The 15490-nt window shown below is 43.2% G+C and overlaps 1 protein-coding gene across 1 annotated transcript in view; it reads left to right on the top strand.

Annotated features, from left to right (window-relative positions):
* The first annotated feature begins 1549 nt into the window (after nucleotides 1-1549).
* SUCLG2 (succinate-CoA ligase GDP-forming beta subunit) overlaps nucleotides 1550-15490 on the top strand; it is a 102230-nt gene continuing 88289 nt past the window's right edge. The window contains exons 1-2 of the mRNA XM_014460031.2: nucleotides 1550-1561; nucleotides 2045-2186. Of these exons, the coding sequence (XP_014315517.2) occupies nucleotides 1550-1561; nucleotides 2045-2186 (154 nt within the window). The remainder of the gene's footprint in view (nucleotides 1562-2044; nucleotides 2187-15490) is intronic.

Below are 15490 nucleotides of genomic sequence, written 5' to 3'. Positions count from 1 at the left end.
AGAGCCTGCAGAGTTTGTGCCGCCCATGGAAAAAGGAGCGAATCTAGATACTTATGTAAATTTTGTTTGGTCCCTCTTCATAGAGGAAAATGTTTTACGCAGTACCATACGTTAAAAAAGTACTAGGAGCTTTAATTGTTTAATTGTTTAATTGTTTAATTGTTTTTGTAAATAAAAATGTTATAATTATTGAAAACAACTCCTAAAGTGCATTATGATCTGTAGTTATGATGATTTAAATAACGTCCAGTTTGCCCAAAAACATGCAATCCCTGGCCTATGTCTTAGAGATTTCTATGCGGTACGCAATGTGTTAAGTCTCTTATACAATGAATATGTTCATTTTTGAAATTTTATTTTTAAAATTTTTTAATGTTTTATCAAGACTTAAAGTTCAGAAGATTAAAAAATCTTATACAGTTCTATAATATCCAGGAAATGATGGGAAGGAACATTGCTTACCTGGCAATTTATTTTTATCCCAGTAGATTTATTTCTAAAGAAGTGTAGGCAAACTTCAAAATTGAAAACACCATTTCCAATATTAATAAGGATAGAACAGAGGGATATCTTTAGCTTTAATCATGTCAAAATTGAATTTTTAAGAAGTGTGTTTAAATTACATTATGTTCATTTCAGATCTAAAGGACTTTCCCATTTTTAGAGGTCATTTTCTGGGAATGAAAAATGAACTGAATAAAGGGACAAAAGGCGGGGCTTATTCATTTGGACATCTAACTGGCATTTTTTTTAATATCTTCCATATGCCAAGCACCATCACGGTCTTCATTAAGATACAAAGAAGATGAAGACACCCGCTCTGCCTGTGGGTAGAACCCCGTCTCGCTGCGAGGTGCTGGAGCCTCCGTGGAATGGCCTTGTCCAAACGAGCTGCATGAGTGCATTGTAGCTTTGAGGTTCCAGAACCAGGCACCATGTTAAGGACACGCTAGAGGTGCTGAAAGCTCCCGGTAACACGTGGCAACGCCCTGCGGACCCCATTTGACAGTCTGTAATACTCCTGGGCTACCCACCGAGGCCCTGGAGGAAACCACAGGGAGGTGTGTCAGGAGGCCTTCCACCACCAGCCCGTGGCCCAGTTGTGTGATGGATATTTTTATTTCTTTGTGCATTAATGGCATTGTCATCCTATAACTCGTGGGTGGAAATGAACTTAAATTAAGTGAACTTATTTTTTCCTGCTTCTCTTCTTTTAAAATTTGGGCTCATGGATTTGATAGGGAATGCTGTTGATCTTATTGGATAAAATGTGAAGAATCTCTTTGTTCATGTCATTCTGCCCTTTGATTATTTTCTTTCAAGACATATAGAAACTAATTGATCGATAGTAAGGTTGCCTTTCCTACACCAGTTGCAGTTTTCAGAACTAGTTTAATTAATGGTGACTCTTTGAGGTTACTGAACTCTGGTGTGTGAGATAATCTCATTAAACATGTAATGATTATACCAAATTCCATTAAAAACTTCAGTAAGGAAATGGATTAGTCAGTGGCCTATTGACCTGAAAGTGTTAAAAAAACAATTAACAATGTCCATACAGGTATTGCTGTGAACTTCATTTATTTGTGGTGGGGATGGGGGAGGCATACACTATATAATAGAGTCCTTATCATTTTAAGAATAACTTTTCATTTTAAAATACTTGTAGACTTACAGGGAGCTGCAAAAATAGTGCAGGCGTCCCGAGTACCCTTCCTTCACCCAGCTTCTCCTAACATGGACATCTTACATAGTTCTAGTACAGCACCAAAACCAGGAAATCGACATTGGTACATTACTGTTTACTGGACATCGATCTTACTTACTTTCCATGGTTTCTTAAAATTTTGATGTATTTGTGTGTGTAGTTATCTTTAACATTTTGATTAGAAAAACAGTTAAGCATGAAGAATTTAAATAGATTTTTGTTTGTTTGTTTATAGTCTGTGTTGCTGCCATTTGAGGGTCCCTGTAGGACTGGCCATATAAGTTGACTGTCATTTTGCTTGTTATTATGTGTTCACCTCTCCCCCAATTTCTCTAGGCAGCCCACTTTACCCCCAGACGATGGCTGAACCTGCAGGAGTACCAGAGCAAGAAGCTGATGGCCGACAACGGAGTGAAAGTTCAGAGGTTCTTTGTAGTGGACACTGCGAAGGAAGCTCTGGAGGCCGCTAAGAAACTGAGTAAGCTCACCCTCCCGGTGGAATGCGTTGCCCCGAGTAGTGAACGCACAGGCTGCGGTTTCCCACCAGTTACCTCGCTGTGCTGTGGGTTATACTCAGTGACAGATCCAGTGGGGACTTGGAGTTGCAAAGGCAAGAGAGCCCTATGCACAGGGCATGCCCAACCAGCTGGCCACACCAGCCAGGCCCTGTTGTGTTTCTTTAAGGGAGATTGTACAGGGCAGACAGTCTAACCAGTTTCTCCAGTTAAGATTAAGAAATGAGGAGTCAGGTCCCGCTGTCTATGTCAGTGGACTTTCTCTCTGGTGGCATCTCTTTGTCAGCCTGGATTAGAGCTGGAGTAGAGATACAGTATGAACCACATAAACATTTTCACGTTTTTTAAGTCACCTTAGGAAAACTAGAAATAAATGGGTGAAATTAATTTTAACAATATATTTTGTTTATACCAATATATTCAAAGTAGGATTTTAACATGTAATTGACATAAAATAATTTATCAATGGGCTGTTTTATGTTCTCTCTTGGTCCCTATCTTCACAAAAGCTGTTTGTGTTTGACACCCCAGCACATCGCCTTTCCCACCAGCCACAGGGCTTGTGCTCCGCTGGCCGGGAGCCCTTGGCTCCCGCTTCGGGCAGCCGGGCCTGGACCTGGAGGGTGTGCAGGCTCATTCCCTGCCTGCGGCCCCGGGGAGAGGTGTTTCCCACGAAAAGTGAAGACTCGAGCGCCTGCTGACGGGCCTTGCCAGGCCTCGCAGTCACCTTTGAGAGTGTGAGGCAGAGCAGGCTTCCCATCTCAGTTTCCCAGTGTCCTGCGCTCGTTAGCAGTGAGCAGCGAGGTCCTTCGGCTGGGTGTTCTTTCCTCTCCCTTTCCAAGCTCCTTCAGCTGCTTCTCACAGATCCTTTCTGTGTTGCCAGTCATTGTGGGCTGTGCATCAGGCACCACGGCACAGCTGTGGAAAGAAGATAAGCGAGCCTTCTTTCTCCTTAGAACTTATGCTCTAGTGAGAAATTAATTTGTAATATGCAGATGCTAAATGTAGAGATTGAGAGCAACTGATACATGTTTTTAATTTTACTTTTTAGTTATAGTTTATATTTAATATTATTTGGTATTGGTTTTAGGTGGGAACGAGCAATATTTTAAGAAATGATTTCATTTTCAAAACTATCAAAATTGCTTTTTAAGGTGAACCCCCCGCCTCTCCCTCTCAGTAAAATGAGCCCTAACCCGAATGAATGCTCCTCAGTAGCCGCAGTAAAGGTTAGCGTTCGAGCCTTTTCACCTGAAAGGATCATTTTGTTTTATGCTCCTGTGCTTTCGGGATTGGGTAAGGAGAGCGAAGAAATGTAAAGTTCACGTTGGCCTTTGGTCTTCATGTTCCCCATTTTTTCCTTATATGTGCTGACACACTGGTATTCCAGGCCCAAGGCCCTTCTTAAGGGAATGCTGGGAGCAGCTGATTCCCCCAGCACAGCTGGGGCACTGCTCGGTCAGACTTCCGTGGGGTTGGGGCTTGCTGACCTAATGGGCTTCCTAGTCATGGATTCAGATAAGCATTTAGTTAGCCATGGCTCTGTGGCTGGGATTGCACACTGTGTGTGTAAGACAGAAACTGCGCTGGAGGAATCAGCCAGGTGGCCTTCCCATGTGGGGTCAGGGCGAGGGAGCGGGAGAGACAGACAGTGAAGCCAGTTTAAAAAATGAAAAGAAAAATGAAAATCAACTTTTGAAAAAGCCATGTTTGGATTTTGAGGAATATTTTCTAAGAAAATCAAACTGGATAAAAGGTTTGGGAATGATGTGGCTGTGTGTCACCTCCCAGTGGCACCGTCAGAGCTGAATGGGAATTGAGAGAATGAATCCAGGCCCCTCATTTGGTGAATGAATGAGTAATCCTCTTACTCAGTGAGCAGTTGTAGAAGGAAGGTCTCTGGGTTTTGTTGTGAATAGACAGTTTTGCTCAGAGGGTAAATTTATAGAAGAGGAGATGGTACCAAGTCTACCTGGGTGAACCGAGGTGATAGTAAGTATAAAAGGAACTATACATGTCACTGAGATTGCCTGGAGAAAGCGAAATCAGGAGACTCTGGCAAAACTCCACCGTGCTTACATGTTTGTCCCTACAAGACTGATAAGAACCAAGAGCACAGTGAGAGTTTTAGCCAATAGATTTGAGGTGAAAGTTAAAACTGGATCGCACATATATCTTTCTGATTGTCCTGAAAATGAGACCTCCACTTTATAATTATGACATTTTAATGGGGAAAAAATTACATGGAAGGATAATATGCCTAATATGCAATAAGTGCTCTGTAAGATTTTATTACTATCATCATCAGCAGCATATAATTTCAGGGGTTTACAGATGTCAGAAAAATTAGAGACATGATAATTAGTATCTTATTGATCATATGTTAGAAGAGTTCATATTTTAATTCAAAAAGTTTGTAAATGATTGAAATGTGTATGCATGCTTACTTTTCTATGTCATATTTGGATATGTTTTGAAATAAAGTGACATTTTATAAAATATTTTGAAAATTGATGCTGATATTAGGCATACCTATGATTTCCAGTAATCTCTGGGAGGATGCTATACAAATCTTTCTTTGTGTCTGGACCCACATTCCTGGTAGTCTGTTGTCCACCCACTTATGGGTGTCTCTGTCTCTCCATCTGTCCTGCCCTAAATGGAATGGTCATCTCTAGGTTGCTCTAAACTTCTCTTCCTCTTATGTCCCTCCACTTACCCAGCCGAGGTACCTCCAGGTCGTCTCTAATGCCTCTCCTGTTGGTCATATTCAATCAGTTGCCAAATCTTGCCATTTAAGTAGGATGTTAAAAACTTGGGAAGTCTCTACAACTAATAATTGACAAAGATGGGATTTATACCAGCCACATTAGGTTTAATCTCCTCCCCAAGCATTTTCCCTCTTTGCTAACTTGATGACGATGTTATTGGAAGATTTTTATGTGTGAGTCAGCATTTTTAAGATAGCAAATATATATTAATAAAATTAGAAGATTGAATTAAAACTAGAAATAGGTTCTGAGGAGCAATTTATAGAACTATGTAATCTGCAGATATTTTCTTAATGATCCATTTTGTTGTATCTCTTTGGATAATAGAACAGTTTGCCATATAGTTATGGAAAACTTGTTAATTTGAACATTTGTTTAAAATGGGTAATGCAAACCTCTTGTTTCTCAAACAATTCATAATGATAAGATATTGAGTGAGAACCTCATTTTCTTGCACAGAAAATGGACGTATGTCTGAGAGAGTAAATTTGTTTTGGTGAATTAAGTTTTTAATATGTGGGTAATATTCATTTCTGTAGCTGTTTGTATCAGCTACCTTTTAAGAAGGAATTGTTTTTTCTTGCCTAAAATTTTCTCAGGAGGTTTATTAATTACATATATTTACCTCTATGGGCTAAATTTAAGTATAAAGTCAACAGATGATTACAGAATACCCACTGTGTGCATCACTAGCCTTGATGTGCCTTTCTATTCTCTTTAAGGTGAGTGAAAGAATGTCTCTCACATGATTCACAAGGCCTGCCTTGAAAGTGTATTTGCATTAAGCATAGCTGAAACTTCATTAGAACCTCCACTTTTTAGCTTTTGGGATCTCCACAATTAGTTAGTTAATCCATTCATGTTGATATAAGAGTCTCAATATTTGTTTAAGCAAGAGAATTATACTTCAAAAATGGTTTTGTTTCATTTATTTGTTTATTTTTTAAAAAATATATTTTTATTGATTTCAGAGAAGAAGGGAGAGGGAGAGAGAGATAGAAACATCAATGATGAGAGAGAATCATTGATTGGCTGCCTCCAGCACACCCCCCACTGGGGATCGAGCCCACAACCCAGGCATGTGCCTTGACTGGGAATCGAACCATGACCTCTTGGTTCATAGGTCGACACCCAACCACCAAGCCACGCCAGCCGGGCTATTGTATTTTTTTCTGGGAAAGAAATCAAAATATAGATAGAGAAGTTAATACTCTTCCAGCTAACGACCTGCATGCTAAAATGTTTTTATTTGTCAATATGATAGCATTCTTTTCATTTTATATATAATCACATCCTGTTTTATATAAAAAGGGCACTGCCTGTTGACTGATTGACTTGTCCTATTCATCCTAAGACAATTAAATACTTCACAAGCTTCCTTGATTGTTGTGGCTTTGTCACACCACATTATGTGTTAGGATTGTGTCAAAAGATCTTATAAATAACCTTTGTGTTGAAATGATAATCTTCATCCTATATAATAAAAGAGTAATATGCAAATCGACCGAACCATGGAATGACCGTTGCTATGATGCCCACTGACCATCAGGGAGCAGACACTCAATGCAGAAGCTGCCCCCTCATGGTCAGTGAGCTCCCATGGGGGAGCGCTGCTCAGGCGCAAGCCAGACTGAAGGCTGGGGAGCACAGCAGACTCCTCCGAGGCAGTTGGACATCTCCCCAGGGCTCCCGGACTGTGAAAGAGCACAGGCCCGGCTGAGGGACCATCTCCCCTCCCGCCCCCCATCGGGCCTCTAGTTGTCTTATAATGATAGGTGAAGGTGACATTGGGTTCTGCATAGTAAATCTTCATTTACCACCACACCAGCCGCCCATTTTGAATCTGGAGTCAGGGATGCAAAGAAGCAAGGGTAAGGCGAACGCTGGTCATCGAGGTGGTGCGCTGCCTGCTTCCCAGAAGTGAGGGCGATGGGGCTGTCCTCCTGGCTCCTGTGGCGGGTTGCCTGTTCCTGGCTGCTGTTGCCCCTGTGTCCCTCCCACCTTTGAGTCTCATCTCCCACCTCCTTGGTGATTATCTGAGCCTCCTCATATCTTTTTTGTAATTTACTTCATGCTTGTTTAGGTCCTGTAAATACTATTGTTAATCCTAAAATATTTACTTACTAATGTTTACTTAGTCCTCCTTAAAGGAACACCGGAATTGACATTAAAGGCATTCCCTAACTGTGTGCATCAAGATGTTCCCATTTCTTCTTGTATACATTTTTGCAAAGAGATCCCCTTTTTATAAAATGTTCTTTTCTCTTCTCCTGAGTCTGTGGATATCAATGAGTTTCTTTGGTCACCTCCTTAGATTTTTCTGTGCTGGGACGTCTTTCCCTCCCGGTCTGATGTTCCCTGACGGCAAGCAGCCGGACACCTACACAGGGAAGGGCGAGATCCTGGGCTGTGGGCGGGCAGCTTCACACCTGCTTCCTGGCACTCACTCTCCTTAGAAACGAACAGCGGTGCTCCGAAAGCCAGGCCTCAGCGTGAGTGTGGGCCCTCACGTAGAGCCAGGACCGACTCATCTTTCCACACTCGAACCAATAAAGGTCATAGTGTGCTGAGCATTTTGCCAGTGTGATCTCAGACGGGCCTCACTTACACAAAAGGGGCGCCTACTTTAGGAACTGGTTCTGAATCTCACCGTCCCTGCCTGCCCAGGATTGTGTATCCGCGGAAACTGGGTAATTTCTGTGTTTTCAGTAGATCCTTAAGGGAGTTATTTGTTGACTTGCTTTTTAAAGCTGCCTCATTGTGAATGAACAGAGAAGGGTCATCTTCCAGGACTTTCCTGGGAATTATTTGCCCCTTGGCCTTGGACTCGCCCTGTACATTGGGTGGTTCCGAATGCCTGAGAGGCTGCCATGTGGGGTAGTAAATGGAGCAAAACCGAGCCTGGGGTCCGGGGCATAAGAGCTAGCGCCGTGTTATGTCTGTCTGGATATATTGGCCTTTTTAAAGAAATCTTAAACATAAACAGACAAACCTCTTCTGATTATGAAAGGACTGTACTCATTATTTTGATTTTAGAAAATACACAGAAGTAAAAACCTCCTACTGTCCCAATATGCAGAGGGAACTTGACTTAAAGTGAACATGTTTTCTTCCACTTTTTATGCATTAATTCGTTCAGTCAACAACATTAATTTCTGGGTACATATTTACGTAAAATAATTGCGAGGGGATATCTGTTTTTATACTTGGGAAAATACTACTCATACAGTTCTATATCTTACTTTTAAAATTCCACGTTATAACATGAGCATTACCTAAATACTAAATATTTTTTCAAAATTATTATTTTAATTTTTTTTAAATCTTTAGTTTGTTATTTCCTATTATGACTTGTTTTGATTTTTTTCTGTTTTAGTATAATGCTAGTTTCTGCAACCCATAAACTGACAAATCGCAGTTGTTCTACAATAAAGAGTTTTTTCTTAGTCACATAAAAGCCCAGGGTGGTGTTCTTGGTCTGCCTCTAGGTGGTGACTCACAGACCCAGGCTCCTTTCTTCATGCCACCGGCCTCTTCAACACGTGGCCCCCACAGATGACCTGGCATTGTGTCCACTCCAGCTGCTTGCAAGGGGAAGGGCATGGAATTGCATGTGGAGATTTTGCAGGGACCATATCACATCAGTTCACTCGCATTTGTTGGCTGAAGTTATCAGATGATCGCAATGAATTGAAGAGAGACAGGGACCATCTCCTCGGTGTGCACTCGGGACAGGGAAGTGGGTGGTGATCCTGCAGCAGGCTCTAGCGTTTAGATTCGGGGGGATTGCTGTTTCTTGGCTTGGAATGAGCATCGGCTATATATACAGTCAGCACAGCTCTCATGGCAGCTGTACTTTGATTACTTAAGCTATAATTTACCTGACTCTGAAATTGAGGATAATAATACACACTTGAAGAAATGATTCAGATATAAAAGACAAGCAGGGCACATAATTTATTCAAACAAGGCACTCATCAATTTACCTTCTCTTTTGGTCTGAACTGAGCATATGTTTCAAGCATCATAAAAGGAATATAATAATAGCTATTAGAAACAGCAGATAAAAACTTAAAATGCTCAGTGCTTTTGCAGTAACACCTGAGTGTTAAACTATATTTAGTTTACAGCTCGTCAGATGATTTGATAATGAATATATTGCTCATATACTGTTGGTGGTATTTTCTAGGGAGACCGCAGTATATGAAATCAAAAGTTGCATAATTTTTAAAGAAAATGAAAAGTGTGCTTTCTTTATATTGCAACGGAATAAACATTACCTAAGGAATTTTGCTTTTAAGATGCTATGCTCTTACCCAAGGTGGTGGTTGCAGGAGTTGGCGTTAATAGATGTGCATAAATAGTACTGAGGCTCCACGTGGCTTTTCTAGGTTACCTACAGAAAAGTCAGGGGATGAATTGAGAAGGTTTAAAAAATACATATTGCGTGATCTATTTTAGGATCAAAATCAGATGAGTAAACAAGCTTCATCAATTACATGTTTTTGTTTCTTTTATTCAACATGGAACAAGCTTGTGAGTTATTTTTCTCAAACGAAATTGGGCCAATTATTAGATTTTTATTTTTATTTTTGTCTGCAGGCTTTTGTTTGAGCGAATATGCCAGTCACTTCAGTGTGGGAAGAGGAAGCAGATGGGATGTGGATAACAGAGGGGAAATGACAGTGCTGGAAGTATTTGATATGCAGCAATCAAACTGTTCCCAGTCCTCAGATGGGAGATGTATCGCTGAGAAACAACTTCACATAAAATATATGTGTTTTCTTTATAAATAACCTCCACCTGAGTATCGTAAGCATGAGGAAATCTAGACCCCTTGATGGCTTTCCTCTTCTTAGAATGCCTTACTACTCGTCCCTTTATGGCAGATTCAGGAGAAAATCACAGGGCCAGTTGTGCAGGACGTAGTCATGGTTTGTCTTTGACACGCTGTGCCACGTGTTGCTGTTTTCCAGTGTGTGGCCAAATCGGTGTCTTCTTGCTTTTGTCCAAGTTCTTGCACAGAATGCCTTCCAACCCAGTGGTGATCACTCTGGAGCTGGCCTTAAATTCAAATCCTGTGTCTTCCACATGCTGGCTGTGCACTCTGGGCAAGTGATCTAACCTCTAGAATCCTTACTTTCCCCATCTGTAAATGGGTTAAATAATAATACTGGCTTCTTAGGGAGCCGTGAGAGTGAAATGAAGTCATGTATGTGGAAGCTTTGGCAGAGTTGTGTACCCTAAAGTCTCATTAATGGGTAGCTGGGGTCATTATCATTGTCATTACTACCCATTCATTTTGGTCCAGCTTAACTGTCCCCTCCTAGTTCTGTCTTCTGGGAGATGCTGGTGGTGTCAACAAGATGGGCTCTAGAGGAGATTGCCTTGGTGTCAAACCTAGCTCCACCTTTTGTTAGATGTGTTGTAACTTCTGTAGGGCTCCATTTCCTCATCAGTTAACCATGGGATGTCAGTTGTACCTACTCATGAATTTGGTGGGAGGAGTGACCTAGGTCAGGGTCTGGCTCATAGGAAACACGGGTACATTGTATATATATATATATGGAGAGCGAGAGAAAGAGAGATTTGAGTATATTGGCATGTAACATACTAGTTTCAGGTGTACAGATATATGTATAGTACAATCACCACAGTAAGTCGTTAAAATCTATCACCACACAGTTACATATTTTTTTATGTGTGAGAACTTTTAAGTCTACTCTTAAAAACTTTCAAATATACAATAGAGTGTGTTACTATTGTCACCACGCTGTACAACCCTATGACTTATTTTATAATTGGAAATTTGTACCTTTTGATTCTCTTTACCCACTTCCCACCCCTTGCTTCTGTTCTGTTTCTGTGAGTGTATTTTCTTTTTTCAGTTAAGAATACAAATATAAATGAGGTTATACAGTATTTGTCTTTGTCTGACTTCTTTCACTTAGCACAATATCTTCAAGGTCTTCCCGGCTGGAGTGGCTCCGTTGGTTGGAACCTCATCCCATGCACAGAAGGGTTGCCAGTTCGATTCCCAGTCAGGGCACATACCTGGGTTGTGGGCTCAGTTCCTGGTCGGGGCACATATGGAAGACAATCGATCAATGTTTTCTCTCTCACATCAGTTTTCTGTGTCTCCTGCCCTTCCTCTGTCTAAGCATGTCCTCAGGTGAGGATGTAAAAAAAAAAAATCCTCAAGTTCTATCCATGTCACAAATGGCAGGATTTCCTTCTTTTTATTTTTATGGCTGAATATTCTGTATACATTCATTTATCATTTAGTTGTTCCATGTCTTCAGTGTTATAAATTATGCTGTGACTAACATGGGGATGCAGATACCTTTTCAGTTAGAGTTTTTGTTTCCTTTGGATAAATATGCAAAGGTAGAATTGCTGATTCTTATGATAGTTCTCTTTTTTTAAATTTTTGTTTGGTAGTTTTATTTTTAATATTTTGAGGAACCTTTATACTGTTCCATATTGGCTACACCAAAGTACACTCCCACCAACAGTGCAGATGTCCTTTATTGCTGTGGTTTTTGCCATTAGGGTAAGTGGTACGCTCTGCATCTCCATGTGCATGGGGTGGGAGCAGAGGTAATTTAGCCTGTGTGGTCCATATCCCAGACAAAAGCACATTCCTTATGAGATACTTGTAGGCTGACCTCTCACACAGCACTTTTCATATAAGACAATGTGTTCCTGTCAACCGAACAGGAGTTTTCAAGATTCACCTGGAATTTAAGGTTTCCATAAGGGTCTCTGAGCGTAAATGGCCATCTCTATTGGTTTGCCTGGGACAGACAGACTTGGATACATCTATTATTCTAGAACTATTATTAATAGCAACCCCATTCACTCTCACAACTGTCTCCATTTAAACACTAAAGTACTTGGTCACCTTTCTCAAAGAGTAACATAAGGGTGACTCCTTGATATGACATGAGCCTGTGTAGTAGGACAGAAGATGGCACATATTATCCAGGTAACTCGTGCAGCTATCAATGAAGGGTGGACAGAGGTTGGAAGGGCCTTCCTGACACTGTTAGGGGAGACTGCAGGGAGCGGATATAGAAGCAGTTGGGGCGGAAAAGGCGTGGTTCCAGGGCCAAGGCTGTTGCCCATTCTTTGCATTCCGGGTACTCAAGCAAAGTACGTGTTCCAAAGTGGTTCCAGAGTGGAAAAGTCCGTAAGGGAACAAACACCCAAGAAAGTTTCCATCCGGGGAACAGTTGCCAACAAGGGCTTCTCTGATGACCTCACCCAGTGGCTTTTCTCTCCTGCTGCTGGGCCATGCCCTTCAGCCTGGTTTAGGGAGACGCAGTACTGAGGGAGCAGAGCCCCGTGGGCCATGGGGATGGGGGCGGGGGGCTCATGAAGAGACACAGCAGCCTGGCAGCTTGGCCTCTGCCTCCTCAGGCTGGTCCTCCTGTCTAACCCCACAAACCAGCTGTGGGCACAGTGCGGGCATATTCAGGTCTCTGGTGCTGCCAGGAGTGAATCAGTGTGGACAGGGCTCTGCCCTCTGCCAGGTCTCTGAGCTCTAGCAGGTCATGGTAGTGAATGTCCCTGGTTCATAGTGGCTTTTGTTCTATTTACCTCAGCCAGCTCGGCTTTCGGTTACAGGATCTTGGCTCAGTGTTCATGTCCATGGAAGGACCCCGAGCGTTCTCATTTCAGTGCCATTTTCCCAGTGGCTCCTTTGCTCACAGATTAGACAGCAGCTTCCCACCCTGTGAGGGTGTTGTTACTTGTTCTTTGATAACATAGGAGAAGGGACTCTGAGGAAACCCAGGGGAGTAAAAAACACTTGCGATGTCAGTAGCCTTTTTTCCATGTGGTGTTGATTCATTCAGTTATTGAAGCCTGAAGTGCCTCAGGCACTGAGGTTGGTCGAGCACAAGGAGGATGAAATATGGCTGGTGCTTCCAGGATGCTCACTGCCCGGTAGAGAGGCTGGTGTGGCCCATAGGAATTCAGAGCTGTCATCTGACCGTAGGGCGGGCCACATGCTACGGCCATGCGGAGAGAAGGGGCACCCATGCCATTGGGTGTGGGCGGGGCTTCCTGCAAGAGTGAAGATTGTATTTGCTGTCTGACTCCTTGTTAAATCCATAACACATTTAACGAGCAGGCTTTATTCCGACCCGAGAATACAAACCTTGGCCTTACTCTTTCTCTCTTTGGGTGTCACGGAAGTGATCCCTCAAAATGATTGCTTAAACATGGGCGATACTGGCTTTGCAGAGAGAAGCCCTGACCTGGACCTGTTGTGTGCCAGGCGGGTGGCTGCCCGCGGAAGTGCAGATGCTGCCTCCGAGGGGGTTCAGGGGGCACCCCCTCAAGGGGCACCACCCCGGTCAGGAACCTCAGACCAAGGAGGTTGGATGTTCACCAGGCAGCCCTGTGGGGCTGGCGTGTAAACCAGCCTGCCGTGGGCACGCTTACAGAGGACATGCTCCTGTCAGGACTGGCATGTTCACCTCTGCCGTCACGTCCCGGGTTCCTTCCCAGCAGAAGAGCCATGCAGGGCGCTGAGCTCCGGGCCCTCGGGCGCAGTGCTTGCTGGGCGGGGTGCCAGCTGGAAGCCCCGGGGCTGACACGGCCTGAGAACTCGGTGTGTGTCTTGGATACGCTGCTGGTAAGTGCTTTGTCTCCTTTGTCTCAGAATCCTCATCAGACATGTTGGAGATGTGCCATCTTCCCCACCCCCAGGTTATAGAAAAATCTCAGCGGCCCAGGAGGCCCCGAGGCTGACTCAGGCCGCACCTTGTGCCGGCGCTGGCGGCTTCCCAAGTGCCAGGCAACGGGAGCCCCTCCGGGTGACGGCGCCCAGAGCCGCGGGACCAGGGCCTCGGCATCCAGAGCCCTGCTGGCATGTTTGCTTGCCTTACCCCAGAGACGCCGTCCATCTCTGCTTACCCTCTTGCTCCCAGAGCCGAATCCAAACAGGCTACCCCCACCCTCCCTTCCTGCTCGAAGCCAGCTTGACACCCTGTCTCCTCTCCCCTGGGCTTGGTTTTCTTAGAGGGAACTCTCAGGAGAACTCGGTCTCCCCTTCTCCTGCCGTGAACACTGCAAGCGGCACCCACTCACCCACTAGGTGGATCAGGACTGTGGCTGTTGGGGTTCACATGACAGAAGGACTCTCAGCATAGAAACACAGCCGCTGTCGGATTCACGGCCTTTCATCTTCACGCTGGTAGGGGTGAAAGGGGTCTTTTGTGAACATTGAAGTCCCTGAAATTTCCCACTTGCCCGAGAGTATGGAACTGTAACCAGGGATAGAGAATGATGCTTTTATTGTTTCTGTAGCTAAAAGGCTGGTAATTTCATACCAGACCAAACAACTTGTCATTTGTTCAACTTCCTTTGGAGGTGGTGGTAGGGGCTGTTATAGGAGTATGATATTGAGGTACTGTTTCATTTGCTGTAACTGTAAGTCTGGTATAATTCTCTCTTGTTCTTTGGCTTATGTCCAGGTTATCTTTTTTCCCCCTTATTAAAGCCCTTTTGAACTTTTAATTTAAAAACCTATCAATGGTTGATAAACATCATCTATAGTTCTTACTGTCTTACCCATTTTCACCTTCTATTTTCAATAATAAACATATTTTACACCTAGACCAGAAGGGTCCCGGGTTAACAGGTTTGATGGACCTTTTGGTACCATTCAATTATGTTCAGTAACTTGTTGAGAAATATTTGAGCATTTGATCTTGGTGGGGACACAGAGTATAAACGGACAAGCAGTTCACACGTTGGGAGAAGTGCTGTGGCAGAAACAAACAAGCGGTGGGGCCATGGAGGCCTTCGGGTTCGAGGGCATCGTCTCTGAGGGGGGACTAGTCTGACACTCGGATGGAAGGTGCCAGCCAGGAGGAGAATTGGGGGTAAAGTGTTCAGGCAGGATGACCGATGGAGCTGAGATCCCAAATGGGAAACAGCTTTTTTTTTTAAACGAAATCTTTATTGTTCAGATTATTACACTTGTTCCTCTTTTTCCCCCATAGCTCCCCTCCACCTGTTTGCCACCCCCCCTCCGCCCACACCCTCCCCCCTCCCACTGTCCTCATCCATAGGTGCACGATTTTTGTTAAGTCTCTTCCCACATCCCCCACACCCCTTTTCCCCCCAAGAATAGTCAGTCCACTCCCTTTCTATGCCCTTATTCTATTATAATCACCAGTTTATTCTGTTCATCAGATTTTTCATTCACTTGATTTTTAGATTCACTTGCTGATAGATATGTATTTGCTGTTCATAATTTTTATCTTTACCTTTTTCTTCTTCCTATTCTTAAAGAATACCTTTCAGCATTTCATATAATGCCGATTTGGTGGTGATGAACTCCTTTAGCTTTTTCTTATCTGTGAAGCTCTTTATCTGACCTTCAATTCTGAATGATAGCTTTGCTGGATAAAGTAATCTTGGTCGTAGGTTCTTGGTATTCATCACTTTGAATATTTTGTGCCACTCCCTTCTGGCCTGCA

The sequence above is a fragment of the Myotis lucifugus genome, unplaced genomic scaffold (genome assembly GCF_000147115.1).
Source record: "Myotis lucifugus unplaced genomic scaffold, Myoluc2.0 scaffold_123, whole genome shotgun sequence".
NCBI lineage: Eukaryota > Metazoa > Chordata > Mammalia > Chiroptera > Vespertilionidae > Myotis > Myotis lucifugus.
Note: the sequence above shows the minus strand (reverse complement) of the source record. Positions and strands in the feature narration are given on the sequence as shown.